The sequence below is a fragment of the Colletotrichum aenigma genome, assembly GCF_013390185.1.
Source record: "Colletotrichum aenigma strain Cg56 chromosome Unknown KSG_Cg56_contig10, whole genome shotgun sequence".
Classification (NCBI taxonomy): Eukaryota; Fungi; Ascomycota; class Sordariomycetes; order Glomerellales; family Glomerellaceae; genus Colletotrichum; species Colletotrichum aenigma.
In genome coordinates this window covers 132,557-160,479 of record NW_023500916.1, presented here as the reverse complement: position 1 = coordinate 160,479, position 27,923 = coordinate 132,557, and the positions used below count along the sequence as shown (strand labels likewise).

Here is a 27,923-nt window from a genome sequence, read left to right as displayed (position 1 = left end):
GTTGATGCCCACGGATCGGAGCTGCCCCGGCGCTAGTCCCTGGTGCTCACTAGCTTGGGATCAGCGAACAAACAGCTAGTGCCAAAGCTTGACGAGACCATCATTTTATCTGAGATGATGGCTGTCAACGTCTCCTCGGAGGTCATTTGACCGGAAAACGGCAAAATGGGCAGCTTGGAGCTGGAGCTTGGGGAGGGGCTGGAGTGCCTATGTGCTTCCAACGGACAGGCCTTTCATCATAAAAAGGCTCTCATCGCATGTATCAAGTGAGTAAAGGTTCACTCCCAGCCCTTCTTTCTTCCGTACCAAAGTCAAACAAAACAACAATACCCAAAAATGCATTACAAAATCATTTCAGTTGCCTTGGCTGCGGCCAGCAGTGTCGCCGCTCAGCGTCCGGCTGATACCCCAATTTGCGACTACTACACCACAGCCCTTCTCAAGAACAACACGGCCGAAAACCAGTACACTCTATTGACTCTTCTGGTCAACACAGTGGTGATTGGAAACTGTGAGCTCAATCACCTGAGTCCACCTTTGCAGATGACTTACTCGTCACAATAGATACGATGCCAAACGTCGGTGTCAAAGTTCCTGGCATTCTTGCGGCGGGCACTTACAACGGCGCTGAAGTCAATCTGCTGCCATACTTCAACGGCGACCTGGCCTCGTCCAACCGCGGTGGCAGCTCTGGCGTTTCCGTCAACTTCCTTGATGGAGGTGGCGCTGCGCCACTGATGAAGAACATGCCGGCGAACGACGACAAGTCTAATCAATAGTATGTAGCCGTGCGACACCTTTGACAACCATTATGAGGCTAACAAACGATCTTTCCCAGCTTTCTCTTGACCCATCTCTACCAATTCTTCGGTGCCCTGCTTGGCTGCTCCCAGTACGGCATGACCGGCTTCCCTGGCTATGACGGACACGCATCCATGTACCAGGTTCACAAATTCATGGACCTAGACATGAACGAGCTCGGATACTTTATTCAGCAGGTGGCCATGGCGGCTGCCTCTTTTGGCGTTGCCCAAGACGACCTTCAGGCAGTCGGAAAGGCGCTTTCCCAGCTCTTTGGCATGCGCTGCAGCCCGCCAGCCACTGCCATTCCTGCACAGGGACCCCAGCTCCAGGCGATCTGCATCGAGAACAGCTGCCCCATTTCGCCCAACTCGACTTGCGCGAGCTATGAAGCTGCTGTCGCGCCGAAGAATGCAACTGGAGGAGGTATGATGAACGCTACAGCTACCATGTCTGGCTCAGCCACGTCGATGGCAACGGCTACAGGTACCATGATGCCGAGCACTGTTCCCACAGCAGGTGCTGCTATCAAGGGCATGAGCTTGGCAGGTATTGTCGGTGTACTTGCCCTTCTTTTGTAAGATGATGAGAGAGAGACTTTCTCGTGGATTCTGGATGATCTTGCATGAGCTACCGTTGATACCGGTGTCATCGACGGTGGTGGCCAGGTAGCTTGGCACTAGCTTGAACATCCCTTTGTACACATTAATTACTTTGGAGGTCTTAGTGGCTGTGTCATAGCGACCGGGCTTTGATTTCCGTAGCTATGTAAATAAAAGTACCTTGACTTCTGTCGTGGAAGCTAGGTATTGGCCAATCTCCCTGTGAAGTTGTTCGATCCTTGGGCATGAGCCCGCGCGTAGTGTGACTCGCTATTCAGATGCTTGAGATGCCTTGATCAGAATCCAGAGACATCAAATGCAAGTTTGCAACGAGATCAGTGATTGTTGTCAGCCTTGGAGGGCAGCTCCTTGCCCTTGCCCTTGCCCTCGGTGTCATTGACAGGCGTGTCGGGTTTGTCAGGAGTGCTTGTTGTGGGACTGCCGCGAAAATGGTCAGCAATTGGATCATGTGCAATTAAAAGGAAAGTAACCAACCCCAGCATGCTCTTGAGGGTTTCGACGACAGTCATGTTGTTATTGATCATGATCTGGTTTTGGTGGATCATGATCATATTCTGCTGGATCAAATGATCGTTCTGCACTCTGAGTACAGTGAGCTTTTCGAGAATCAAGTTCCGCATCTCAGGTGAGGCCGTCTGAGAGCTACGTCCCTCTGTGGAACGAGTAATTAGCGAGGGAAGTCAAGTCTGCTGCGGATTAGTGGAACACTGACTGTGGGTGTCCTTGGTGTCTGCGCTTCCACTCATCATGCGTAGAGTACTTGATGCCAAGTTGTTGAATTTCTGCCAGGTTGCTGGATTTCACTTGTGTGCACGAAGCAGCTGTGAGAGGAGGTGAAAGAAAGCCCGACCAAATCAGCTTTTTGTGAAGATGTTGTAGTTGAAAGGACCGAAGCGCGCAGAGAAGCTGGGCTTGAAAATTGGGCTGGGGGAGCCTTAGGGCCGACTTTGTTTTTCATTTTTGAGGAGCCAAGTGAAACTATTTTCTTTCGTCTTCTTTTCTGGAAGGAGCGCTATTCTAGGTTCTGGAAGGGGAAGGTGCACCTTCCCGATGAGGAGAATTCAAGGTAGGCTTCCAGCAACGAACATTGTTCTCGCCGAAGAACAAGATGCTGAAGATCAAAAAGAAGATCCATTGGCGATGTCACTATCAACGTCCCGGAGGAGACAGACTTCGCCGATGCTGCTGTCAATTACATCGAAGCTGCTGCCGATATTCCCTACGCAACAGCAGCCAAGATCGCCATGAATCTCATGATGTCGTATGAACTCGGCCAGTATCGACCTCAGAGAATGGAAACATGTGCCCTCTGCGAGGAGGACGACGGTGTTGACGATGACAAGAAGAGACACGCCTACACCGTTGGACACCTCCGTGACCATGTCGCCAGTGACTTCTACACCCCCTACAAGCAGTGGATTAGACGCACCCACCAGCATCGTGACGCGAGAATGGCAGCGGATCCTAACGAACGCGACTTCACATGCCCTTACTATTTGGAGGCCGCGGGCGATTCTGAGACTTTCAAGGCCATGAAGAAGTTGACTCTGCACATCTGGCGCTCAAACAGCACGAACATCGCGAGCAAGAATGATTGGACCACTCTGGAGAACAGTGCCAAGCACGACAGGCTCAAGGCCGAGGCCGGCTGGTACGACGAGAACTGGCAGGTGAACACATCCTCGAATTTGAAGAGGTCAGTGATTCCGCATCCCTGGCGTGATCACCAACGCACCTCCTCCAGGCTCCTCAGGATGGAAGCCAACGTTTACGAAGCCTCCACGCGGAGCGTATTACGTCGCTCGTCCAGGCACTTTCCACAACATGCCGGAGGATGGTCACCTCATCTCTGATCGGCTCAAGGACCGCCATAAGTGAGTAGGAAAATCCGCAAGGGGTTCGACTTTGATGGGAAGGACGTGAGGGAATCATGGATGTATGTGATGGGCGTTACCTGGAACGAATTTTTCAAAGAGGACCGACGTACAAGTGGCTTCCTGTTGTTTTATTGTACGCAGATGATCGGAATAGACTTGAAAACACAATGCACCCTAAACAAGACTCATCAGCATCTAAGAGTGATAGCGGTAGCCTGTGGCTTCAATTTGGAAGGCGCCAAGATGCTTGGGTTGTAAAGAGGCATTTTGCTTTGAGATCCATATCCTACGTTATTGGATGAGACTCTTGGATCACCAGTCATCTAATGCTACGTTAGCCACCGGAAACAACATAGCTAATAGTTCATGTCCCAGTTTGTTTCCTACGGACGTCGTACTTGCAGGAGCCGGCGCGGTTTGCATTGTTGTGGCAATCTCCCTTCGATCACATTCCCGCGCCAAAACTGAAGCTACGACCGGAAAAGTTGCAGCTGGCACCATTCTGACAGCTGTGTGGCCCACTGGAGCTGAGTGGTAAAACCTGAGGTACACCGCCGTCCCCACACGCACGCTCCATGATTCACATCATCCTCATGTTCTTCGACAAGGACCTTTGCAGCAATATGACGTTCGGGAGATTCTTGAGAGGGCATTACGGGCTCAGGGGTGCTTTTTCGATGTAGAAAACCGATAGATATACTAAAGAGTTTGTGAGCGAGGTTTTGTCCTTTCTGCTGATAAACTTGATTACCGGTTCAAGTCGCGCTCATACCGAGTGTACCGGTAAAGAAAGATGCGCAGCTCACAAATAGGCATTCATGTCAATGAAGTTTGGGCCTTTATCAAGCCGCTGAAGAAGTCACGCGTTCTAAGCAGTTAAAATGGTTGAGAAAAGGTGTACCGAACATCGAAAGCGACATCAAGCCACCTCGGCCGAAAATGACCACGCGCACAACGAAGACTCTTTTCTTTTTGGGTTTTTCGAGCCCGTCAGCGGCACATGGGTCCAAATTTACCGCAGGGGCCCCACTGCAGTTGTTGTGGCCCCGCAAACCCCGCACGAATACTTCTTGAGATGAGATGTCAGCGGAAATTTTCAACAAGGACCCATGGCGCAACGGTAGCGCGTTCGACTCCAGCGAGGCTATCGAAAGGTTATCCGTTCAAATCGGGTTGGGTTCAATACCCCATGTCTTTACTTTTGCCGTATCTGTTAATATCGTGATGCTGTTGTGTGGTGTTCTGATGATGCATTGTGTTAGGACATGATGTTCATGTTGGGACGCCGTCTTTTTTGTCACCGACGTGTCCGGAGAACAGCGTCGGCCGCCCAACATCAGCAGCCGAATTCCTTCACACAACTGGAGAACGATCCGACGCTACCAATGAACTCTGCAACCATGTTTTTGAACATCCGATGCCCAATTTGCGTATTAAGTCTTCTCCTTTGACTCAAGATACGATAAAGACCTCGGCCGTGATGAGGCGTGGTCCACGACGTGACCGACCGACATCGTCACATGTGTCCGCGTGCGGCCGAGGAAATGCTCTCGCAACTGGAACCACAACGCCAACCACGATTATTGCAAGGTCGCCCTGCCACTTATAAAACTCAGACTAGGTTTGATTTCAACGGAGGATAATTCCGATGTTGCGTGCTGCACATCTACCGGGTAGCAATCGGCTGTCACGGGAAGTTTATCATCCTGCATCCGCCGCAAGGTTCGGGACGAGAAAGATTGTTGTTAAGCTGCATTCATAAGACGAACACTACTTTGAGTAAAATCCAACGACGCGCCTGTTTTCCGTACGTTCCTAAACCTCGAGCCAGCTTGTCCATTCCCTGATAACTTCGAAGTACAAATCGAAAACACAGTATTACAATGACAAGGCCGAGAAACGCACTACGAATCCGAAGGATTCAGTTGCGCAAAATCTCGTCTGCAACTGGGGCAGCTAAAGATATCGTGATTCGTGAATGTGGCCATCATGCAGTCTTCTTGGTCCCCTTCACCGGCAACGCAGGATAGTCAGGAAGCTCCCAACCCTTTACGTCGTCCGACTGCAGTCTCTGGAACAGCTTGTCGATTTTGAGACTGCAGACGAGCCAGAGAACGGTATTGAGGACCTTGATTCCGAACGCGGACTTGGGGTACAGCAAGTTCGGCCGCCACGCAATATCCTGCACGGTCTTCATGAATGGTCGCAGGGTCTTGTCATACGCCTCCAGAGCAGCAGGCACGCCTGCTTTCGCGGACTCGCCGGTGCAGTGCTTCGAAATCTCACCGGCCATGACATACGCGCCAACAAATGCCGACGTCGTACCACTGCCAGTCAATGGACTCGGACCATAGCCTGCGTCGCCGAGGAGTACGACGCGACCCTTGTACCACTTGTCCATCCTGACTTGGCCGATTTGGAAGTTGTAAAAGTCATCAGACACACACCCCGCTTCAAGCCCGTCGATAAATCGCGGCGTCTGCCAACCAGCATCCTTGAACAGCTCAATCCATAGACGCTTTTGCATGCCAAGGTCGCGGTTCTTCTGGGACTCCTGAAGAAGCCTGTCGGTTTCCTTGTCTTGAGGCACGAGACCCAGATACACCTGGCTAGTTTCGGGGTTGTCGCTCCTCCTCATCATCATCCTCTGCTTCGGCACAACGCAGACCGTCGCGTAGTTGTCGTCAGTCTTTTCCCTAGGCACCGTGAACAACGCCGAGTGCAGCTTGAACGGGACAAAGGGGTCTTTTTCTCCGTTGAGCATAAGTCTCCGGGTCTTCGAGCCTTGGCCGTCGGCTCCCACCACCAGATCATACTTGTCGGTGTGACCGTTGCTCAGTTTCACCGTGACCGAGTCGGCATCTTGTTCAAACGACGCAATAGAGTTGTCAAAGATGTACTTGACGCCCAGCTCATCTGTGCTCTTGAAGAGAAGGCGAACCAAGTCCCCGCGCATGATTTCGAATTCTGATGTGAAGCTCTGCTTGCCGGTACCGGACTTGTTCGCCTCAAAGGTGGCCACCGTCTTGCCGTTCTGGTCGACGAAGCGAAGGCCTGCCTCGTCGACGCCCTTTGCGCGAATCTCGGGCTCGATGCCCATGAGGCGGATCACGGACACGCCCTGACCGCGGATGTCAATCTGCTGGCCCTGGGCGCGCAGAGACGGGTTCCTTTCGACGACGGTGACATCGTGACCCAGCTTCGCTAGCCAATACGCGAGCGCAGGGCCACCAATGCCGCCGCCGACGATGAGGACTTTGAGAGCAGATTGTGAAGACATGTGTGATGAATCGTCGTGATGTAATGGGTTGGGGAAGGTTTGAAAATGAGTTTCGAGGCTCTTACCGAGCAGATAAACATTTCTGACCAGGCCAGCTGGGCAGCATCAATATTATACAGATTAAAAAAAAATAACAGACGACAACCTGTCAACATGAACCGGTTCGCATCGCGGTGCATGCGCGTGGATGGTGATGCCATCGGCGCCGTTAGAACAGAGACCCTCGGCGATGCTTGAGGTCCGCAGTCCGAGTCCAATTCGGGCTTTACGAGAGAGGCTGTCGCACTTGGTGACGTCAACAAGCCGGATCCGAATGCCGCCTGGCCAGTAGCACGGCGGGGAATGCCAGCGCTTGGCTGGTAGCCGCATTGACCGCCCTGAGTCAAAGACCGTAGGGTGGCCGGCGTCAGTTTGGGGAAAAGCAATTCGTCGATGGAACACTTCGGAGGGTGATGCCTACGGCTCGGCCTTGAAAACACCGTCGGCCTTCGGGCGGCGGCCGGATGGGTTACTCAGTCTGTCGTGACCACTTGGTGACTGTGGTACGTGTCGGGTGACTGCATTCTTGCCTGATTTCTACTGTCTTGACTGGCATCTGGAGACTGGGTGAATAAACAGCTGAATGCATTATTCTTGGTGTATTAGGTACACCTGACTAGCCAGACAAAAGCTTCAGTCAGAAACACTTGCGCCAAGCCTCAGGGAAATAGTGACCAGATTGGTGATGTGCGTGGGAAGTCAGTTGCAGCATAACCTGTGAAAACTGATTTTCGTATTTGCCATCTTGAATGTGGTTTGTTTTGGCGTTTGTAATGTTGGTTTGAATAAGACAGAGTTCGTCGGTGTTATACTCCAAGAGTCTGAACAAACTGTTAGAAAGATTTGACTCGTTAGATGCTGTAAGAAGAATCTCCCAGAACAGTTTTCTTTGTCATTTTAGGCTCTGAAACCCCTGGATAGAGACCAGATAGGCTTCTACCGAAGCTTGGCCGGTGTTTGTTCCATTCCCACTAGCATTAACGTCCCGCACCCACTTTCCGGACACCCCCTCATTCCGGACACCCAAAAATTATGCCCCCATATATCAACGCAGTAACTTAAACCTAGGACTTCTGCTATTCTGATGCAACTACAATACAACTTTCGCTATCACTAGGGTTTTCAGACTCGCTGGATTCATTTATACTATTTTCAAGTTCTCCCGCCTCGATTTGAGCCCTCCGAATAGCCTCAATATCAGCAAACTTCGAATTTGGGCTCATTTTGACCTTCTTGCGTTTCCTGGCCCTACTGGCATCAACCTCTGCTTGTAGTGCCTCAATCTTTCGCTGGGCTACTGCCAGTTGGTATGCCTTCTCATCAAAGCCCTTCTGAACCTTCCGAAAAAGCAGGCGTTGCGTATGCTCATCGTTATCCAGCTTGCTGAACAGGCTGAACTGATCCTGAAGCTCATCCCTCTTCTTGGGGGTTGACCAAGGGACTGCTGATGTATCTGCCGCCAATTTTTCGCTTGCTTTGCCATCAGAGAGCCCTTTGCAGACCTGACCAGCTGGTTTGGCAGGGGTTGAAGTGTTCTCAAGCAGCAGAGGGCTCATGAGGGGTCTAGCCATACTGATAGGCCACAAACCAGTCCATTTCCAGCCACTGATGATATTCTTGCTTGTCAGGGCTGCCTTACGCGCCTTGCCATAGCATACAACGAAATTTCTCTTGCCCACAACTGTACCAGCATCCCATTCAGCAAGTAATCCAAGCTCCTTCTTGTATGCTGCCTTGAGGGGCCCAAAAACCGACTGATCAAGTGGCTGAAGGACGTGTGACGTGTGTGCTGGCAAGAACAGCAAGTGTATCTTGTTTCTGAAGCATGTATACATGAAAGCAGTAGTCTCATGGCTTCCATGACCATCCAAGATCAACAATCTGACCTCTGAGGGGTCTGCTGGCTGGGTAGAAGGTATAAAGACCTCTGTCAACCACTTAAAAGCTGTAGAGTCTGAAGTCCACCCGTTTTCTGTTGCTGTGAACTTCCAGGATTCGTATGGCGTCAGATCTAGAGGAAACCACTGCTGCTGGACACTCTTGCCCTTATATATAACAAGTGGAGGCAGTGCCTTGCCAGTTGCAGAGATACACTCAATCAGAGATGTCCAAGCACGCGATCCAGGCTGTTTCTTGCGGATAGAACGAGTTTCTGATGATCCAAGAACAAGCCCATTTGATCCTCTGCCTTCCAGAATACCAGACTCATCCATATTGTATCGATTGGAGGCTTTAATGGCTATGATCTCAGGGATGGCGAGGTGCTTGAACCATTGCCTGATGACATTAGTTGAGGCTCCGTTGATGCGCTGGGAATCAATTGCTCTGCTTCTCTGGACCCTTACAGATGGGTTTCTCTTGATAAAAGCCTGAACCCAGTTCTTCCCTAGAGGCTTGGCGTCTCCATGGATCTGTAGGATACGCTCAGCGAATTCCTTGAGTTGTTGATGGGTTGGTGGTAGGCCTAGGGCAGCCTGGATTCGAATCCATTCAGCCAAATGGCTTTCTTGGGTTGGAGAGAGCCTCTGTAGATCTGAGAAGGCAATATCTCTTGATTGGGTGCCTTGGATACGATCATAAAGAGTAGACTTTGGGACCCCATACTGCAATGCAGCTTTTCGCACGCTAAGCCCATTAGAGATCGCATTAAGAGCCTGATTAATCTCATACTCTGTATATTGACTCATATGGTCTAGAAGAAGATGTTAGATAAAGATGGAAATAAGTGAGATTAAGGTGGTGAAGCTATTCAGGATCAAAGTTGTAAGAGAAAGATTTTATTGAGGCATTTTTAGGTGTCCGGAATGAGGGGGTGTCCGGAAAGTGGGTGCGGGACGTTATCTTCATCTTCTCCGGTGTTGTTGCCGCCATCAATCTCGTCTTCATCGCGATCGTCATCGGATTCAGGAAAGTCATCGTCGAGTTGATCATCTCGTGTATCACTGACATCTTCTGGCTGCTTTGCCTCGTCGGAGTTGAACGCCTGAATGAGCCGTTTGTTGAAGTCCGTCGCGCGAACCAGAATCTCGGTAGTTCGAATCTTGCGTCCCTTCTGAGTCTGGTTGCGTCGCTGAAGATTGATCATCTCACGACGTAAAGCAAGGAAAGCTTGGCGGCGTAGGACGCGATCCCGGTTCTTCTTCTCGGCCCTGGACAGCGTGGAGTACTCTTTGTCTTGGCGAATGTACTGACGGGTCAGCGCATTCAATTCAGGACCGTAGAGCTGGATGATTTGGCTGCAGGCAGCCGATCTAGGGTGCAGCCCGCGCTTGCCTCGAGCTTTATGAACTCGTAGGCTTTTCCTATCCTAATAGTTTCACCTAGGGTGACGGCAGCGATATCGATATTCTGAAGTCTGTCGGTGTAAACCCTCTCCAACGCAAAGTTATCCGGATCGTGACACATCAGCGCGCGCGCATCAGTATTGCCCAGAATTGCTCCGTAGGTGTCAGCTGATTGCCGTATGATGCTATAGAATGTCACAGAGCTAGGCCATCCCATTGCCTCGGCGCGTCGTTGGAGCCACGTTGTCAGTGAGGGAGCTGGGAGCGGACTGTTGTCGGCCACGAGACCAGCAATCTTGGGCTTGGCGGGCAATCAAAATTGGCTGCTCGAGGAACTCGGGCTTGACAGTGATAACATGCAGATCGTTATCAAAGAGCTCTTCAATCGATGAAATGTTCTCAACAACACCGCGGCGATTCCGATAACTAGTAGCCGATGAGGATCTCACAATGACAAGTTCGACTGCTGCTGGAGAGAGGCGACCCGGAATATCATGGTCTCATTGACAACGAAGGCGCTTTGTGCACCCGCGTCCTTGTTGGTTTTGAGATTGCGGATGGTAACCCGAAGAGTCCATGCGCCTTGTTGATGACTGTTCGTGATGCGAATGTCTTGCCAGGCGAGGTAGGGGAGCTTGTCGGCGGGCCTAGGGCTGCGATGCTTGTCAGCGGCGTTGGGACCTAGAGAGCCGCGTCGCAGAGCGCAGGCTCGTGCCAGGTAGATGGAAATATGATGCTGCTCAGATACCTTGATAGACACAGTATCCTGTACATCCCAGTCGATGAGTTGGCGAATATTGTCAAGGCCAACGTTGACTTTGGAATCCAGCCCAGCATTGATACGGACAAAATTTGGCCACTAGCAAGGGCGCGTATCATTTCTGTCATATGGCTGAAGACAAAGTTGCCTGTCGGAGGCTTCATCGCCCTCTCCGTGTACTTTCGATGAATACAAAATAACACTGCCTGACAGTACTGGCAAAGGGATGTGTAGGAGATCATCTTGTGCGCATAAAAAAGCGGAATCTTGAGCTGAACGACGTTGAATAGGTAAGGACGCAAGAGGCGCCAAAGAGCGTCCCAACACATGGGTTCATCCATAGCAAAACGAATGTTTGTTGTTGTTTCTCTTCGTCTCCATCGTGTTCACCCACCCCCGAGCCATGTGCTGCGTAATTATCTCGTTTTACTAGTGGACTGCTGAGGGAATACTATTGTGACCCGAATATCAAGCTTGACAGCAAAAGAGAAAGAGCCTAACTTGACATCTTCCTTGAAGCACAAGTCACTTCTCGACATCGGGAAGATACCCCTTTGCCCGGAAAGCCCTTTCGAGAATCTCCCGAATGACATTCTCCTTGCGGAAATTGTACTCCACCACCGTCTCACCCAGCCCGTTACTCACCCCCGCAGCATCAACCTTGGCCTGCGCATACAATTCCTTGTCATCTTCGTGCGTCGTGAGCCATTCTTTCATAATCAAGTGCCTCTCCATCTCCGCCGTCCCGACTTTGAAGACATGCAGGTTGCAGAAATACGGCTCACTCATCGCGAAGAATCGATGTTCATGCCATTCGGGTTCGCGTAAGAGGAACTGAAAACCGGCCGCCTCCAGTGCAGGAGCGTACTCATCTTCGGCCGTCGGGTTCGCAATCGCCAGGTCAACGTCGATGACGGCCTTGGCGGGGAGGTTTGGGACGGAGGTTGAGCCGACGTGGGAGATGCTCACGGCCGTGGGGCCGATGGCGCCGATTATGCGGGCCTTGAGAAACTCAAAGTGTTCGGGCCAAGCCGGGTTTGGGGGCTCGATCGCGAGCGGAAGTTTAGTCTTGCGCGTTGCGATGCGTTGTACTATCGTTGGATCATCTTCATAGGTTTTGACGATCTCTTCCACGGGGCAGGACATCGTTTTTACGAACGACAGGATTTGGAGCAGTAGCTAATATGGTCTTGGGGAGTTGTGTAGGAAGAGAAATCTTGTTGCGCGACTCGCCAAGTCTATCTATATGTATGTCTATGGGCTTCAATCTAGATCTCGTCGCCAACCTCAAATGCTGCGGGCGTGAGTCATCCGGTGAGTTGGTGCATGATTGCATGGGCATCCATGGTGCCGCTATCCGATCACATCTTATCTAGGGAAAGTGACGTGCCTAAGGGTCCTCCAAGTCGACAAACTTGTATGCCCAGTATGCACACCAAATGAAGGTGAGTCCGCAGAAGAAGAAGCTGACGAGGTAAAACACGGCAGCCTATGTATTGTTAGCAGCTTTCATGAAGCGTGAATAAAAGCACTCACTTTGCCTCCGTCGCCCCATCCCTGTCCATCATAGAGCGGCGCGCAGACATACACCGTCAGCCCGGCCAGGAAGCACAGCGCCGAGTACGCCATGAGCATCATGGGCGCCTGCCAGGTGAAGATCATGTTCCAGCGGATCTCCACCAGCGGCATCTCCTTTGGAAACCAGCCCCCCTCTTCAGCCAGCTTGATCGCGCGGATCTGGGGAATCGGCGGGACTTCCTCCAAAGGCGAGTGCACCGGGTCGACGGACCTGCTGCGGCGGATGTACAAAATCATCGCGAGCTCCTTGTCGATATTGCGCCGCTTCGGGGAGCGGTGGATCGTCTGGAAGATGAACTGCTCCGAGGATGCGAGCAGGATGGCGAAGAGCGAGAGTGAGATGCTGGCGTACCAGAAGGCCGGGGTGAGCCAGTGCAGGGCGTCGGGAGTTGGCCAGGAAAAGGTCCCGATTACGGCCGCCGACACCAAGGTACTCTAAAGGTTGTCAGTATGTGATGAGACCGATGGTGAGATGTGAACATACGGCGACTTGCACGAGCTGGAACTCGCTCAGCTTTCGGTCCCGCCATCTTTGGAGCTCCGCGGATATCTCCTGATCAGTCTCCTCATTCTCGACGGTTTTGGCGATGGAAAGAATGGGCAGCAGAGTGTTTTGCTGGTAGAAGCGGTAGTATGGCAGGGTGAGAATGTTGGTCGCGATCTGGGCAATCTTCCCGGTGACGGTCACGACGATAATCTGGACATCATGTCAGTGAATGCAACGCTCGAGACGGCGGGAAAAGTCCATACTGCGGCCTTCAACTTCTTTCCTCTACTGGGCACCCCTCGGGGAAGCTCGCCCGTCTCCCCTTTCATGACCTGCTCATCGATCTGGTCATCGACGTGGGCGATTTGTTCTTCTGGCATACTTGCGTTTGATTGACATGCTCTATTCACCACAATCATATTGACTGGGATATCTATATATACATCCTCCATCTCTCGCCAGGCAGCGGCAAGGCACGACAGGTGTGCGGTGCAGCAGATGACATTTTGCCTGCCCGTGACCGCGATTCCCCCACATCCCCAGGTGATGTCCCCTCCACACCATGTCTCGGATGGCGCAGCCTCGCGACCACCAATACGAGTGGCGTCAAATGACCAATCATGGCCTCGGTTCCAGTCATGGTCTAGAAACAATAGCCCTAAGCTTGTTTGACGACCGGCGTCTGCGGTGCGGCATGCAAGTCACAACCGCGTGGTGGTGGCGGGTGTGTGAGCCTGCGGCCTTAGTTCCCGTGCGAATCTGTAGCTGAGCCCGCGCTTGCGGGCAAGCTGATGAAAAACACTCAGCCCTTCTTGATCTCGCCCTGGAACTTGACAGCCCACTCGGAAAACTCGTCCTTGTCACCGCTCCATGGCGCCTTCAGCTGGTCCGAGAGGGCAACAATCTCGTCAAAGCACAAATTCATAACGCGATCGATCTCGTCAGGTGAGAGGTCGTAGAAAGCGCCCGCCAGCTCATCAAACATGTGAGGCAGCTTTCGAAGAATACGCATGGACTCATCCAGACGCATCGGAATGTCCGAGTTTTCGACAGGCAGCGACGGCAACGTCTTGAAGCGTCTCTTGACGATGGCTTGGTAGAGGAGCGTGGTGAGCCTTAGTCGTCTCAAGCAGGACTCGAGACGGTCGCGGATCTTGTCGGGGTCGTCCCGAGGGATCGCCTGTGATCCGCTCATCATATCGTCGATGAGCTCCTGCGTGGACGGCATCATGGAGCCCAGCGCGGAATCGTGGTCGAATTCGTCGGCGTCGCTGTCGTCTTCATCCTCGGGTTCCTCCTCGCCCCACTCCTTGAGCTCCTCCATAACATCCTTGAGTGTTGCCCTGAACTCTTCGACCTTCTGGATAAAGCAGCCGCCGATGCCGCCCTTGTAAAAGTTCATGACCGCGTCGCATGCCGCCCAGATGACACCCGTGGCTGCCATGCTCCCCTTGCCGGTCGAAGTGGCAGAGCCACTCTTCTGGGCGTCAGACAGAATCTTGCCATCCCTGGGGATCTTCTCGACCAGCCCGCGCAGCTCCTTGAGCACAGTGTAGCACTTCCATGACAAGTCCTTGCGAACGGTGGCAGTGTAGCGCTCGGCGTCGCATGACTGGGCGGCGGTCGCGATACCAGGGATAGGGCCAGCGACAAGCTCGCGGACGACTTTGCTGATGGCGGACGGCGTGAAGGGCTCGTTGATGATGAGGACGGAGATCTTGGTCGAGTGCGCTTTGATCAAAGATGCGGAGTCGTTTGCGAGGGCGAGAGGGTCGACGGAGGAACTCGAAGAAGACGCAGCCTGGGAGTCATCTTTGCCGGCGTTGATGGAGAGGCAAACGGCCTCCAACTGCTTGATCAAAGCGATGGCCGTGTCGGAGAGTGCATTCAGCGCTGCGGGGGTGTTGGCGGTTGATGAAGACATCGTTTCGGCCTTTGCGAGAAAAATACTTGGTCTGGAGAAGATGTCGAGCTGGCAGAGACACGGCTCTGGGAACAGGAACCCTTCAATGACGAGACTCGAGATGGCCGACAGCAAAAAACATTTTGCCCCGCGATTTGGAGGGGTATCTTGAGGTACGTACCGCCTGCCTCTTCCCTCTCCAGTTCCCTCACCGTCCCTTCCTCCCGCCTGCCAGTGCCCAGTGCTCCTTCCCTGAGCTGCACCTGCTGCTGCGCGACAGCTGTCCAATGACGTCCTATCTGCGCTAGGCCTGACCCACTATTCACGTGACTGTCCCTGCAGCAGCTTCCACCGCCTGGGCGCCAACTCCGACCCCCCTGTAAGCCGCTGGGGACTCGAACCCACTACGGCGTTTTGGGTGAGCTGGAAGTTCCACGACAACAGCAACAGCGTATCCCATATTTGTGCCTTACCGACACCTTCTCCCCGTCTCCAGTCTTGCATCTGGACTGGATCTGGCCAGCTTCACCACCATTTCCTTCCTTCGTTTCTCGAAACAACAAGACCGAATTTACGCATGAATGAAGGTTTTTAGGCCCTGAGAATACAAAGATGCGTCAAAGCTACAGCGTGGTGCTTGTTGGCACCTTCCTGTCGGCAGCCGCCCCGGTTTCTGCCAACAACCTGCCCAGAGGAGTCGGTCCAGAATGTGAGTTCAATCACCAAAGCCGCCCCAGTTGGACCTCTCAGAGCTCTACAAAGACTGATAAATTTCCATGGCTCATTGATCCCATGTCAATGCCGCCTCTTTGTCTATCTGGGGTCGTATCGTCTGTTGTTGAACCCACTAACATACTTCCCACCAGTTGCCAAGTACTTCGAGTCCAAGGACTCCTTCACCTGCATCACCCACCCCGAAATCAAGCTGAGCGTGAAGCAAATCAACGACAACACCTGCGATTGTCCAGATGGCTCCGACGAGCCTGGCACCTCCGCCTGCGCCCACCTCGACCCCCTCTCTCCTCCCCAGCCCTTCGTCGGCTCCAAGACAGGCACAACCAGCACGACTACTGCCCTCCCGGGATTCTGGTGCGCCAATGAGGGCCACATCGGAGCTTACGTTCCCTTCATGTACGTCAATGACGGCCATTGCGACTACGACATTTGCTGCGATGGCACCGAGGAGTATGGCAAGGTCGGAGGCGTCAAGTGCCCGAACAAGTGCAACGAGATCGGCAAGGAGTTCCGCCGCGTCGAGGCTGAGAGGAAGGCCGCTATCGACAAGGCTGGTAAGAGACGCAAGACGATGGCCAAGGAGTCCAGGGAGCTTCGCCGCCGTGTCGAGGTCAAGGTCAACAGCTTGAAGGAGGAGGTCAAGAACCTAGAGACCAAGAAGGAGGAGCTTGAGCAGAAGCTCCACGAGACAGAGCGTTCCGAGCGGGGCAAGGTCGTCAAGGGCGAAGGCTCCGGTGGAAAGCTTGGCACTCTCGTCAACCTGGCCAAGAGCCGCGTCGCTGAGCTCCGCGAGACCCTCGAAGACGTCGTTGCCCAGCGTGACGACCTCCGCAACAAGGTCGGCGAGCTTGAGGGCATCCTGAGAAGATTCAAGGAAGAGTACAACCCCAACTTCAACGACGAGGGTGTCAAGCGCGCCGTCAAGGGTTTCGAGGACTACTCTGCCAACTCCGTCACCGAGACCAAGTCGGACGATCTCGAGGCTGACATCAGGGAGGTCCTGGTCGAGGACAATGAGAGTTCTGGCATCAACTGGAAGGAGTTCGAGGAGGCTGAGGGCTCTGACACTGACATCCGTACGTACCCTCGAGCGAGCAATTATGGAACGCAGCTAACCAAACCAGTCTACAACTTTGAGGCCTACCTGCCTGCTCCCGCCCGCGAGTTTGTCCGCGACAAGGTCACCGCCATTCGTGGCTGGCTCATTGACAACGGCTTGATGGTTGATAACACCCCCGCCGGCTCCGAGTCTCGCCTCGTCACTGTCGCCCGGGATGCTTTCAACGCCGCCAACAACGACCTCAACGAGAAGCGCCGCCAGCTCGAGAACGAGGAGAAGGATCTCGAAAAGGACTACGGCACCGACGACATCTTCCGTGTTCTGAGCCAAAAGTGCGTCAGCACCGAGGCTGGCGAGTACGAGTACGAGCTTTGCTGGATGGACAAGACCAACCAAAAGTCCAAGAAGGGCCACGGCAACACCAACATGGGCAACTTTGTCCGCATCGACCGGGAGATGGCCGACGACGAGGAGCGCACCGATGGCAAGAGCCTGGGCAAGGGTCTCCGCATGGTCATGCGCTTCGAGAACGGTCAGGGCTGCTGGAACGGACCCCAGAGACGCACCGACGTCTGGCTGGCTTGCAGCGAGACAGAGGAGCTGTGGAAGGTGTCCGAGTCGGAGAAGTGCGTCTACAAGATGGAGGTGGGCACGCCTGCTGCCTGCGACGACCTGCTTGAGCCCCCTGAGCCCAAGTCCAAGGACGAGTTGTAGGAGGGGTGAAAATGGGGGACTGCATGTACAAAGAACAGCATCTGGATTGCTTAGCTTGGCGTCAGGGTGACTTAGACGTAGAGGTCTGCATTAGGAATCATCAAAACGTTGATCAGTCATCTGATTGTAGAGCCCTTGCCACATGTTGACATGCGTCTGCACGAAATGACTGACTAGGACGATGTATGTGAGAGATATGAGGTGATGAGCAAAGTCCCGAAAAAGATTGGTATGTAGAGGTAGGCACGAGGACCAGGAAAGGGATAGGCTCCCGTCCACTCCATTGAGGGATGTCGCACGGTATCGGGGGGTATCATTTAAGAGCATTTTACGAGTTTAGATCAGATCAGCAGTATGATTCTTTGTCCACCTAGGCCTTTGCCGCCAATTTCCTTCGCTTGCTCAGCTCCTCCTGCTCAGCCATGACCTTTGCTGTCAACGAGGCAGCCATGGGATTGTTGATGTTTCTCGTTTTCGACTTGACGCTGTCTGTGGTAGCTGTCGCTCTCCGCTTCTCGGGTGCCTCACCATCATCCTTGGCGTCGGCATCCTCGGCCTTGCGCTTCTTCTTGCTCTTTTCCTTCTTGTCCTTCTTTTCCTTTTTCAACCCGTGCGTCAGCCCGGCCGCGATGAGGTCGTCCATCCTCTCCGTAAGCTTCTTCAGGTCCGCCTCCTCTGAGGGCAGTATGGGGATGACGTTTTTGGCCTCGAAGGGTTCGCTGCACTCGGGGCATGTTGATGTCGACTCTCCAATCTCCTTGATAGCGACCTCCGCGAAAACATGGCCGCATGGCACGAGGTAGACGGCCTTGACAGAGGGACCAAGCTCCTTCAACGAGATGGGACAGGCCCAGATGGCCTTCTTCGAGCCCGGCGGGGAATACTGGTGGAATTTGAGCTTGACAATGTCACGCAACGACTTGATGCCGGTGGAGGCGAACGTGAGCTCTGGAGAGTCGGGATTGGGTGTGGCGGCAGCATCATCAGAGGGCATGAGGCCCTGCAGGATGGTCTCGTAGTTGTAGAGGCGGCCGCGCCAATCGGATACGACGTTTTCTTTATCGAGGGGCTCGTTGGAGAGAGGGTCGTTGGCCCAGGCGTGGCCGAGGGACTCGAGGGCGTTGGCCTTTAGTTCGCTGACGGTGAGGGCGCGCGCAGCCTCCTTGACGAGCTCGCGGCGCTTAGGAATCGATCCTCCATCGTTACCCATGATCGCTTGCGTTGCCTGCTGGCTTGGGCTTGTTCGTAGTCGTTGCTTACGTCGGTGTCGTTCCACACTAGTCGTCCTCCTCTCCACTGATGGTGTTGCCGCTGTTGATGCGTACGAATTGGTCAGATCACAAGGTTGATAGCCTGCGCGGGATGACTGAGATTCCTGAAATAAGTGGAAAGTATTGGATCTGGCTCCGTGACACGATCAGAAAGTTGTGATGTCGAGTCGCGACTGCTTGCTGAATGCTTATCTTATCGGTCGACAGAGTATTATGTAAGACGGCTCCGGCACCTTGACCTGAGGATCCAATTGAAGCTGCCCGGGGTAGCTCAGGTCAGCAATGTGCCTCGGCAGGGTGGGTTTTGGGAATTGGCAGCAACGGCACAGTGGGTCCTCCAGGTGCACCACCTTTTTGGGGGGGAGGCAAGCACGGTTGACCCTCCACTCCAGTGTCGCACTTTCCGTCACTGCAGACTGACCCGACTGGACTGCACCTCCACTGGCTCAGGTTCCCGTCTTGGTCTGGTCCTGGCTCAAACAACCGCAACCTTCAGCCTCGTCCCCCATTCAGCAGGGCACCTTCGTCACTTGGCCTTTCTTTCTGTGCAGCCATTCACACCTTGTTGTTTTTATTCTTTCTACACCCCACGGCAAGCAGTGAACGAACTGCTGACTGCTGCACCAGCTGCAGCCCTTTCTTTCGCGTCCGACAGCGCGCCCACTCCTCCCACGATCACCACCACCACCACCACCACCACTAACCAGTTCCTCACTTGCGATCCCCCTCCTCTTCGAACGAGCAATCCATATCCCCGACCTGTAGTCGATGTTTCTCCCATCCTGATCCTCGAACGCTCGGGTGCGCCAGCCAGTGAGCCATGGCGACCCAACAGCAGATCGCTCTCGAGCGACTCGACAATATTGTCAGAGACCTCAGATCACGGTTGGTCTCCCTCCCCCTTCCGCTCCTGCCTCTGTTGCTTCGCCCCCACTCTGGGGATGCGACAAGCAGCTTGACTATGCTACTTGCAGCAACTGACATCTCCCAAGGACCTCTGACGATGTTCGAAAGCGGGCGGCTCTCCAGCTCAGAGACCTGGTGCTGGTCTGCCATCGAGGTAAGCAGTCCCAAGTTTCCCCTCAACACCACAACTCCCTCTCCATCGCTCTGCGGAAGCGCCGACTTCGCCGTCATGTACAATCTGGCTGACCCTCCGCCTCCTCCAGACCTCCCCATCGAACAGTTCAACATGATTTACGGTTCCGTGAACAACAAAATTACACAACTCATCTCCCACGGGAATGATTCCTCCGAGCGCCTGGGCGGCGTCTACGCCCTCGATGCCCTCGTCGACGTCGAAGTCTCCGAGCAGTCGACCAAGATGTTCGCCCGCTTCAACCAAAACCTCAAAACCATCCTGCGCGGCAAGGACATCAACCCCATGCAAGCCGCCGCCATCGCCCTGGGCAAGATGTGCCGACCAGGCGGTTCTATGATAAGCGAACTGGTCGAGTCCGAAACCCAGATGGCCCTCGAGTGGCTCCAGAGCGAACGAGTCGAGGAGCGTCGCTACAGTGCCGCCCTCGTGCTGCGCGAGTTGGCGAGACAGGCGCCCACACTCATGTACAATTACGTCGGTCTGGTGTTGGACCTCATCTGGAACAGCTTGAGAGACAACCGCCATCTTATTCGCGCCACGTCCGCTGAGACCGTCGCCGCCTGCTTCCGCATCATTAGGGAGCGCGACCAGGAGCTGAAACAGACATGGATGGAGAAGGCTTACGCCGAACTTATGCGCGGGCTGCAGCACGGCTCCGTCGAGTACATCCACGCCTCGCTCCTCATGCTCAAGGAGCTGCTTGAGCAGGGCGGCATGTTCATGCAGGACCACTACCCCGAAGCCTGCGAAATCGTTCTGCGTTACAAGGACCATCGCGACGTCACCATCCGCAAGACCGTCGTCCTCCTCATTCCCGACCTGGCCAGCTACTCTCCCGCAGAGTTCGACCGCAGCTACCTCCACAAGTTCATGGTTTACCTGTCCGGCATGCTGAAGAAGGACAAGGAGCGCAATGACGCCTTCCTGGCTATCGGTAACATCGCAAACTCAGTGAAGAGCGCCATTGCGCCTTACCTTGACGGAGTTATGACCCACGTCAGAGAAGGTCTCAGTCTGGCAGCTCGCAAGCGCGGTCCCGTCGACGCGGTGTTTGAGTGCATCAGTCGACTAGCCGTTGCCGTTGGCCAAACGCTGAGCAAGTACATGGAAGCTCTGCTCGACCCCATCTTCGAGTGCGACCTGACGCCAAAGCTGACCCAGGCCCTCGTCGACATGGCCTTCTACATCCCTCCCGCCAAGGACACCATTCAAAACCGATTGCTGGACATGCTCAGCATGGTCTTGTGCGGAGAGCCATTCAAGCCCCTAGGCGCTCCCCATCCCAACACCCTCACAGCCGTGCCCGCTGTTCCTAAGGACTCCAAGGATCCTCTGGCCTACGAGCATCGCAAGGCGGAGGTCAAACTTGCCCTCAACACTCTCGGCAGCTTCGATTTTACTGGCCATGTGCTGAATGAGTTTGTGCGTGACGTCGCTGTCAAGTACGTCGAAGATGAGGATCCGGAGACGAGAGAGGCCGCAGCTCTCACCTGCTGCCAGCTTTACGTGCGCGACCCCATCGTCAACCAGACCAGTTACCACGCTCTCCAGGTTGTTGGCGATGTCATTGAGAGACTGCTTACCGTGGGCGTATCGGATCCCGAGCCGAATATCAGACGGACCGTTCTTGCCGCCCTTGACGAGCGTTTCGACAGGCACCTGGCCAAGGCAGAGAACATCCGCACGTTGTTCTTTGCTCTCAACGACGAGGTCTTTGCTATCCGGGAGGTTGCGATTTCTATCATTGGTCGCCTTGCGAGATACAACCCAGCATACGTCATCCCCTCCCTCCGCAAGACCCTTATCCAGCTCCTCACTGAGCTTGAGTTTTCCGACGTTGCAAGGAACAAGGAGGAAAGCGCAAAGCTACTCAGCCTGTTGGTACAGAATGCCCAGGGACTGGTCAAGCCTTACGTCGACCCAATGATGTCCGTTCTTCTGCCGAAAGCCAACGACGCGAGCGCCTCTGTCGCGGCAACCATTCTGAGAGCAATCGGCGAGCTTGCCACTGTCGGTGGCGAAGAGGTTCTGCCATACAAGGACCGCTTGATGCCCCTCATCATTGCGGCGCTGCAAGACCAGAGCTCGAATAACAAACGAGAGGCCGCACTTCACGCCCTTGGTCAGCTGGCCAGCAACTCCGGATACGTCATCGAACCCTATCTCGAGTATCCTCAGCTTCTGGAACTGCTGCAAAGCATAATACGCACCGAGGGCCAGCGCGGTCCTCTTCGGCAGGAGACCATTAAACTAATGGGTATCCTGGGTGCGTTGGACCCTTACAAGTACCAGCAGGTCGAACAGCGGCGGCCCGATGCACAGCGCCGGGTCGAGAGCACACAGATGACGGATATCTCTCTTATGATGACGGGTCTCACGCCATCCAGCAAGGAGTACTTCCCAACTGTGGTCATCAATGCGCTGCTGCAGATTCTCAAGGACAACTCTCTGTCCAGCCATCATGCGTCCGTCATCGAGGCGATCATGAATATTTTCCGCACTCTAGGCTTGGAGTGTGTGTCTTTCCTTGACCGAATCATCCCCGCCTTCCTCGGTGTGATTCGGGCTGCTGACAAGAACCGACTTGATTCCTACTTTAGTCAGCTCGCCACACTGGTCTCCATCGTCCGACAGCACATCCGCAACTTCCTGCCCGAGATTGTCGAAATTTGCCAAGAATTCTGGCATACGACTAGCACTCTGCAGTCAACGATCATGAGCCTGGTCGAAGCCATCTCGCGCTCTCTAGAGGGCGAGTTCAAGATCTACCTAGCTGGTCTGTTGCCGCTCATGCTGGGGGTCCTTGAGAAGGATGCAACGACAAGACGCCTTCCCTCCGAGAAGGTCCTGCATGCATTCCTGGTCTTTGGATCCAGTGCTGAGGAGTACATGCACTTGATCATTCCTGTCATTGTCAGGACTTTTGAGAAGCAAGGCCAGCCACCCGCGCTCCGAAAGCAGGCCATTGAGACCATCGGCAAGATCACATATCAGGTCAATCTGAACGACTATGCGGCCAAGATCATTCACCCTCTTACGCGCATTCTGGCTAGCGGTGACATGACCCTTCGCGTCGCTGCTTTGGACACCCTGTGCTGTCTTATCCAGCAGCTCGGCAAGGACTACCTCCACTTTATGGGAACCGTCAACAAGGTGTTGGCCCTACATCAGATCCAGCACCAGAACTACGAGTTGCTCGTGAACAAGCTGCAAAAGGGCGAGGTGCTTCCTCAGGACCTTGGCGCAGGCGACCGTTTCGTCGACCGAATCGACGACCAGGCGGCATTTGCTGACCTTGGCGCAAAGAAGTTGGAGATGAATGCGATCCATCTCAAGCAGGCGTGGGATACGAAGGGCAAGTCAACCAAGGAGGATTGGCAGGAATGGCTTCGTAGATTCTCCACGACCTTGCTCACCGAGTCGCCCAATCACGCTCTCCGCGCCTGCGCCGCCCTTGCCAGCTCATATCTCCCGCTCGCGCGAGAACTGTTCAACTCCGCCTTTGTCTCTTGCTGGAGCGAGCTCTACGAGCAATTCCAGGACGAACTGATCCAGAACATTGAGAGTGCCATCAAGTCCGAGAATGTGCCTCCCGATCTGCTCGGTCTGCTGCTCAACCTCGCCGAGTTTATGGAACACGACGACAAGGCTCTGCCCATCGACATTAGAGTGCTCGGTCGGGAAGCCGCTCGTTGCCACGCATATGCCAAGGCCCTCCACTACAAAGAGTTGGAGTTCTTGCAGGACCAGAGCAGTGGTGCGGTTGAGGCTCTTATTGTGATCAACAACCAACTTCAGCAATCTGATGCAGCCATTGGTATTCTCCGCAAAGCCCAGCTTTACAAGGAGGGTATCCAACTTAGAGAGACATGGTTCGAGAAGCTGGAGAGATGGGAAGAGGCGCTCGCGTTCTACACGAAACGAGAGATGGAGGTTCCCGAAGACAAGCCTGTGCCCGTCGATATCATCATGGGCAAGATGCGTTGTCTACACGCCCTTGGAGAGTGGGAGGCTCTGGCAGGCCTTGCCAGCAACACCTGGGCCAATTCTTCTCCCGACGTTCAGCGCCTGATCGCTCCTCTGGCTACCGCTGCGGCTTGGGGTCTCGGAAAGTGGGATTCAATGGACAGCTACTTACAGTCCATGAAGCGCTACTCGACAGACAGATCCTTCTTCGGCGCCATTCTTGCGCTGCACCGCAACCAGTTTAGGGAAGCTTTGAATTGCGTGCAGCAAGCGCGCGAAGGTCTGGATACCGAATTGAGTGCCCTCGTCAGCGAATCGTACAACCGCGCATACCAAGTCGTCGTCAGAGTGCAGATGCTGGCCGAACTCGAGGAGCTCATTGTGTACAAGCAAACAGACGAGAAGAAGAAGGCGACCATGCGCCGCACATGGGAGACTAGACTCAAGGGCTGTCAACGCAATGTCGAGGTCTGGCAAAGGATGCTTCGCCTTCGTGCGTTGGTTATTACCCCCGCGGAGAACATGCACATGTGGATCAAATTCGCCAACCTTTGTCGCAAATCTGGTCGCATGGGACTCGCCGAGAAGTCTCTCAAGCAGCTCATTGGCGTAGAGGCTCCTCTGGAGACGCTGATTCCCTACTGGAACGAGCGACCGCAGCAGCCCAATGTCGGCCTGCCCCGGAACATCCCTTCGCAGATCATCTACGCCATGCTCAAGTACGAGTGGGAGGTCGGCCAGCAACCTGCTTTCCGCACATCAGGAATTTCCGAGAGGACTCTCTACTGCCTGCGCAAGTTTACTAACGATTCAGCGCATCGCTACGAGGCGACAAAGGCCCACCTCACTGCCCAGGCACCCAACGGCATGGACTTGACCAGCGACTACGGCTTCCCTCACCAGATCGACCCCAGTCTCATGAACCCGCAAACTCAAAAGGCGTTGTATGACCAGACGGTTCTCTTGGCCAAGTGCTACCTCCGCCAAGGCGAGTGGCTGATTGCCCTGAACAAGGAGAACTGGCAGTATGAGCACGTCCAGGACATTCTCACCTCATACTCTCAGGCGACCAAGTATAACCCGAGGTGGTACAAGGCATGGCACGCATGGGCCCTAGCCAACTTTGAGATTGTTCAGGCTCTTTCAACTAGAGGCGAAAGGACTGATCATATGGTCATCGAGCACGTTGTTCCGGCTGTCCGCGGCTTCTTCAAGTCGATAGCGCTGTCTGCTGGAAGCTCCCTCCAGGATACACTCCGCCTTCTGACTTTGTGGTTCACACATGGCGCCAGTGCCGACGTTAATGCCGCCGTCACCGAAGGCTTCACGAATGTCAGCGTCGATACATGGCTGGAGGTCATCCCTCAGCTTATTGCCCGTATCAACCAGCCGACTCGCCGCGTGCAACAGTCGATCCATAGTCTCTTGGCGGATGTTGGTAGAGCCCACCCGCAGGCTCTGGTGTATCCATTGACTGTCGCCATGAAGTCATCCCAGAACACTCGTCGATCGCGATCCGCTGCTCAGATTATGGATAGTATGCGTCAACACAGCGCCAACCTCGTTTCTCAAGCCGACATTGTCAGCCACGAACTTATCAGGGTCGCGGTCCTCTGGCATGAGCAATGGCATGAGGGACTCGAGGAAGCATCGCGACTTTACTTTGGCGACCACAACATTGAGGGCATGTTTGCCACTCTCGAGCCTCTCCACGATCAGCTTGAGCGGGGACCCGAAACACTGCGCGAGATTTCTTTCACCCAGGCTTTCGGCAGAGACCTTACTGAAGCACGCGAGTGGTGCAGACAGTACGAGGCCAGCCGAGATGTCAACGACCTCAACCAAGCTTGGGATCTCTACTATCAGGTGTTCCGGCGCATCTCGCGACAGCTACCCCAGCTTACTACGCTCGAGTTGCCTTACTGTTCGCCGAAGTTGCTTGCCGCCAAGGACCTGGACCTGGCAGTTCCCGGCACCTACCGCAGCGGCCAGCCCATTGTCCGCATCATGGAGTTTGAGGGTACCTTCACGGTTATTAACAGTAAGCAGCGGCCCCGAAAACTCAACATCAGTGGCAGCGACGGTGTGTCCTACGCCTTCCTGCTCAAGGGTCACGAGGATATCCGCCAGGACGAACGAGTTATGCAGTTGTTCGGTCTGTGCAACACCTTGTTGGCGAACGATTCCGAGTGCTACAAGCGTCACCTCAACATCCAGCGGTACCCGGCGATTCCGCTTTCGCAGAACTCCGGTCTGCTGGGTTGGGTACCTAACAGTGACACCCTCCACGTCCTCATCCGAGAGTACCGCGAAAGCAGAAAGATCCTCCTTAATATCGAGCATCGCATCATGCTTCAGATGGCTCCCGACTACGACAATCTTACCCTTATGCAGAAGGTTGAGGTCTTTGGTTATGCGCTTGATAACACCACCGGCCAAGACTTATACCGTGTTCTGTGGCTCAAGAGTAAGAGTTCCGAAGCATGGCTTGAACGTCGTACCAACTACACCCGGTCTCTCGGTGTCATGTCGATGGTCGGATACATCCTTGGTCTCGGAGATCGTCACCCGTCTAACCTTATGCTGGACCGCGTGACTGGCAAGATCATCCACATCGATTTCGGTGACTGTTTCGAGGTGGCCATGAAGCGTGAGAAGTATCCCGAGAGGGTGCCCTTCCGGCTTACCCGTATGCTCACCTACGCCATGGAAGTGAGCAACATCGAGGGAAGCTTCCGTATTACCTGCGAGCATGTCATGAGGGTCTTGAGAGACAACAAGGACAGCGTCATGGCCGTCTTGGAGGCGGTAAGTTCGGTCGATTTCATTTGGAGGTATTTGACTAACAGTTTATGCAGTTCATCCATGATCCCCTTCTCACTTGGCGTCTTACGAATGCTGCAAGCCCAGCGGGACCCAACTTCAGATCTGAACGCGAGCAGTCTCTTGCAGGGCCCCAAGGCGGCCGCGCCCGCCGACCCTCCGTCCTTGAAGCCGACGTTGCACCATCGGAGCTCCTCGCAGCCGAACCCGGAATGCCTGGCGGAGGACCGGTCGCGCGCTCTCGTTCCAGAACAAACTCGTCGATGGCTCATGAAGGCAGTGTCGTTAACGGTAACAACGGTCAAGACCCCACCGAGATCCAGAACGCGAGGGCAGTCGAAGTGCTGGACCGTGTGTCACAGAAGTTGACGGGCAAGGATTTCAAGCCCAATGAGGAGCTTGATGTCATTAACCAGGTCAACAAGCTCATTACCGAGGCGACGAAACTGGAGAACCTTTGTCAGCATTACATAGGATGGTGCAGCTTCTGGTAGGCCGGTCAAGACGATGTGTGGATGGTTTACGGGTCACCAAAGTCAGCGGGAGAAGAGCTGGTAGTTCAGGGTTCTGAAAATGGGTTTGGTTGAAGACCGCGTTGGCGTTTGCGTTATTTTCAGTTCCATGTGTGAGTACATTTTCCTGGCACGTATGCTGGGCTTCTTGCTTCATTTGCTTTTGTCAAAATGTATACCAAATCAGGGTCGGGGGACAAGTGGCTTTCTGGTAGTTCTGGGTCGCGCGCGGCCTCAACCTGTTTACTTGGGTCATGGCATGGCGTCATGGTAGACAGAAAATCGAGTTTCGTAATTTTTCATCACTATCACGCTTGGCTTGCGTGCTGTCCTTGCCAAGCCTGCTCTGGAGCCTTTGAAGTGGAGGTTAGGGGGTTCATGTCACCTTCCAGCCAACCCAAAGCGGTGGTCAATGGACATGGGCATGGACATTGATGTCCCTCAATACGGTACTACAAACTAAGTTTGCACTCCTAGAAATCAGCTTTGATCAAGGTTTTCGTCCTCCTTGGCAAGTTGCCTGTTTCTAGGCAATTTCAATCCGTCCGCGAATGAAACACTCACAACCACCCTCCTCGCCAACACATCGAGCAAAATAACAGAAAGTTTATACCCAGCAAACTCTACGAGACTACTTCCCATGAGGTTCTGACAGACTCGCCAGCGTTCATTGACAACACTGAGATGGATAGCGCAACAAAGGAGCATCTCACAGTTTGTCATCCACGATGCTCATTCCTAGGCCTTCCGCGCGAGATACGCGACTTGATTTATGAAGCAAGCGATATGCTTCCTAGCGGACTTCGCTTGGTAGCGAGGTATTCGCATCACGACGCCGTCCAATTGCCCTTCTTTGAGATATGCCGACAAATGCGAGAAGAGGCTCTGGACTTCATTGGTCGCCGAAACACGATTGTCCTCGCCTTCAACTGGGGGCCCTCTGATCAATTCTACAGGAAAGATATCGGAACACTGAATCGCCCGCCGTTCCACCTGGACCCATCAGGGCTTTCCCGATCCGTGGGATGTGCTACGGAAATGTTGCCATATGTCAGGAGCTTGGACATAGAGGTGCATGCGAATTACTACTTCCCTCTCTGGAAATCTG

The 27,923-nt window shown here is 54.0% G+C and overlaps 10 protein-coding genes across 10 annotated transcripts; 4 read left to right on the top strand and 6 right to left on the bottom strand.

Annotated features, from left to right (window-relative positions):
- Positions 1-336: 336 nt before the first annotated feature.
- On the top strand, positions 337-1,382 carry CGCA056_v013893 (uncharacterized protein; the record flags this gene model as incomplete). The annotated part of the gene is made up of 3 exons (XM_037329135.1): positions 337-511; positions 565-778; positions 839-1,382. The coding sequence occupies 3 exons, from the start codon at positions 337-339 to the stop codon at positions 1,380-1,382; spliced, it is 933 nt and encodes a 310-aa protein (XP_037172260.1).
- A 356-nt stretch (positions 1,383-1,738) lies between these two features.
- Positions 1,739-2,170, bottom strand: CGCA056_v013892 (uncharacterized protein; the record flags this gene model as incomplete). Its single annotated transcript, XM_037329134.1, has 3 exons — positions 1,739-1,841; positions 1,899-2,076; positions 2,137-2,170. The coding sequence occupies 3 exons, from the start codon at positions 2,168-2,170 to the stop codon at positions 1,739-1,741; spliced, it is 315 nt and encodes a 104-aa protein (XP_037172259.1).
- Positions 2,171-2,474: 304 nt separating this feature from the next.
- Positions 2,475-2,672, top strand: CGCA056_v013891 (uncharacterized protein; the record flags this gene model as incomplete). Its single annotated transcript, XM_037329133.1, has 1 exon — positions 2,475-2,672. One exon carries the CDS (start codon positions 2,475-2,477, stop codon positions 2,670-2,672), a length of 198 nt encoding a protein of 65 aa, XP_037172064.1.
- Positions 2,673-5,288: 2,616 nt separating this feature from the next.
- On the bottom strand, positions 5,289-6,581 carry CGCA056_v013890 (Uncharacterized protein; the record flags this gene model as incomplete). The annotated part of the gene is made up of 1 exon (XM_037329132.1): positions 5,289-6,581. One exon carries the CDS (start codon positions 6,579-6,581, stop codon positions 5,289-5,291), a length of 1,293 nt encoding a protein of 430 aa, XP_037172258.1.
- Positions 6,582-9,411: 2,830 nt separating this feature from the next.
- On the bottom strand, positions 9,412-11,810 carry CGCA056_v013889 (UPF0157 protein; the record flags this gene model as incomplete). Its single annotated transcript, XM_037329131.1, has 4 exons — positions 9,412-9,899; positions 9,941-10,089; positions 10,354-10,557; positions 11,194-11,810. The coding sequence occupies 4 exons, from the start codon at positions 11,808-11,810 to the stop codon at positions 9,412-9,414; spliced, it is 1,458 nt and encodes a 485-aa protein (XP_037171943.1).
- Positions 11,811-12,054: 244 nt separating this feature from the next.
- Positions 12,055-13,109, bottom strand: CGCA056_v013888 (uncharacterized protein; the record flags this gene model as incomplete). Its single annotated transcript, XM_037329130.1, has 4 exons — positions 12,055-12,153; positions 12,201-12,677; positions 12,727-12,939; positions 12,993-13,109. 4 exons carry the CDS (start codon positions 13,107-13,109, stop codon positions 12,055-12,057), a joined length of 906 nt encoding a protein of 301 aa, XP_037171462.1.
- A 422-nt stretch (positions 13,110-13,531) lies between these two features.
- CGCA056_v013887 (Uncharacterized protein) lies at positions 13,532-14,653 on the bottom strand (the record flags this gene model as incomplete). The annotated part of the gene is made up of 1 exon (XM_037329129.1): positions 13,532-14,653. The coding sequence occupies one exon, from the start codon at positions 14,651-14,653 to the stop codon at positions 13,532-13,534; it is 1,122 nt and encodes a 373-aa protein (XP_037171680.1).
- A 591-nt stretch (positions 14,654-15,244) lies between these two features.
- On the top strand, positions 15,245-17,141 carry CGCA056_v013886 (Glucosidase 2 subunit beta; the record flags this gene model as incomplete). Its single annotated transcript, XM_037329128.1, has 3 exons — positions 15,245-15,341; positions 15,499-16,443; positions 16,492-17,141. 3 exons carry the CDS (start codon positions 15,245-15,247, stop codon positions 17,139-17,141), a joined length of 1,692 nt encoding a protein of 563 aa, XP_037171940.1.
- Positions 17,142-17,511: 370 nt separating this feature from the next.
- Positions 17,512-18,351, bottom strand: rtf2 (Replication termination factor 2; the record flags this gene model as incomplete). The annotated part of the gene is made up of 1 exon (XM_037329127.1): positions 17,512-18,351. One exon carries the CDS (start codon positions 18,349-18,351, stop codon positions 17,512-17,514), a length of 840 nt encoding a protein of 279 aa, XP_037171941.1.
- An 881-nt stretch (positions 18,352-19,232) lies between these two features.
- tor2 (Serine/threonine-protein kinase tor2) lies at positions 19,233-26,797 on the top strand (the record flags this gene model as incomplete). The annotated part of the gene is made up of 2 exons (XM_037329126.1): positions 19,233-26,288; positions 26,339-26,797. 2 exons carry the CDS (start codon positions 19,233-19,235, stop codon positions 26,795-26,797), a joined length of 7,515 nt encoding a protein of 2,504 aa, XP_037171942.1.
- Between the last annotated feature and the right edge of the window lie 1,126 nt (positions 26,798-27,923).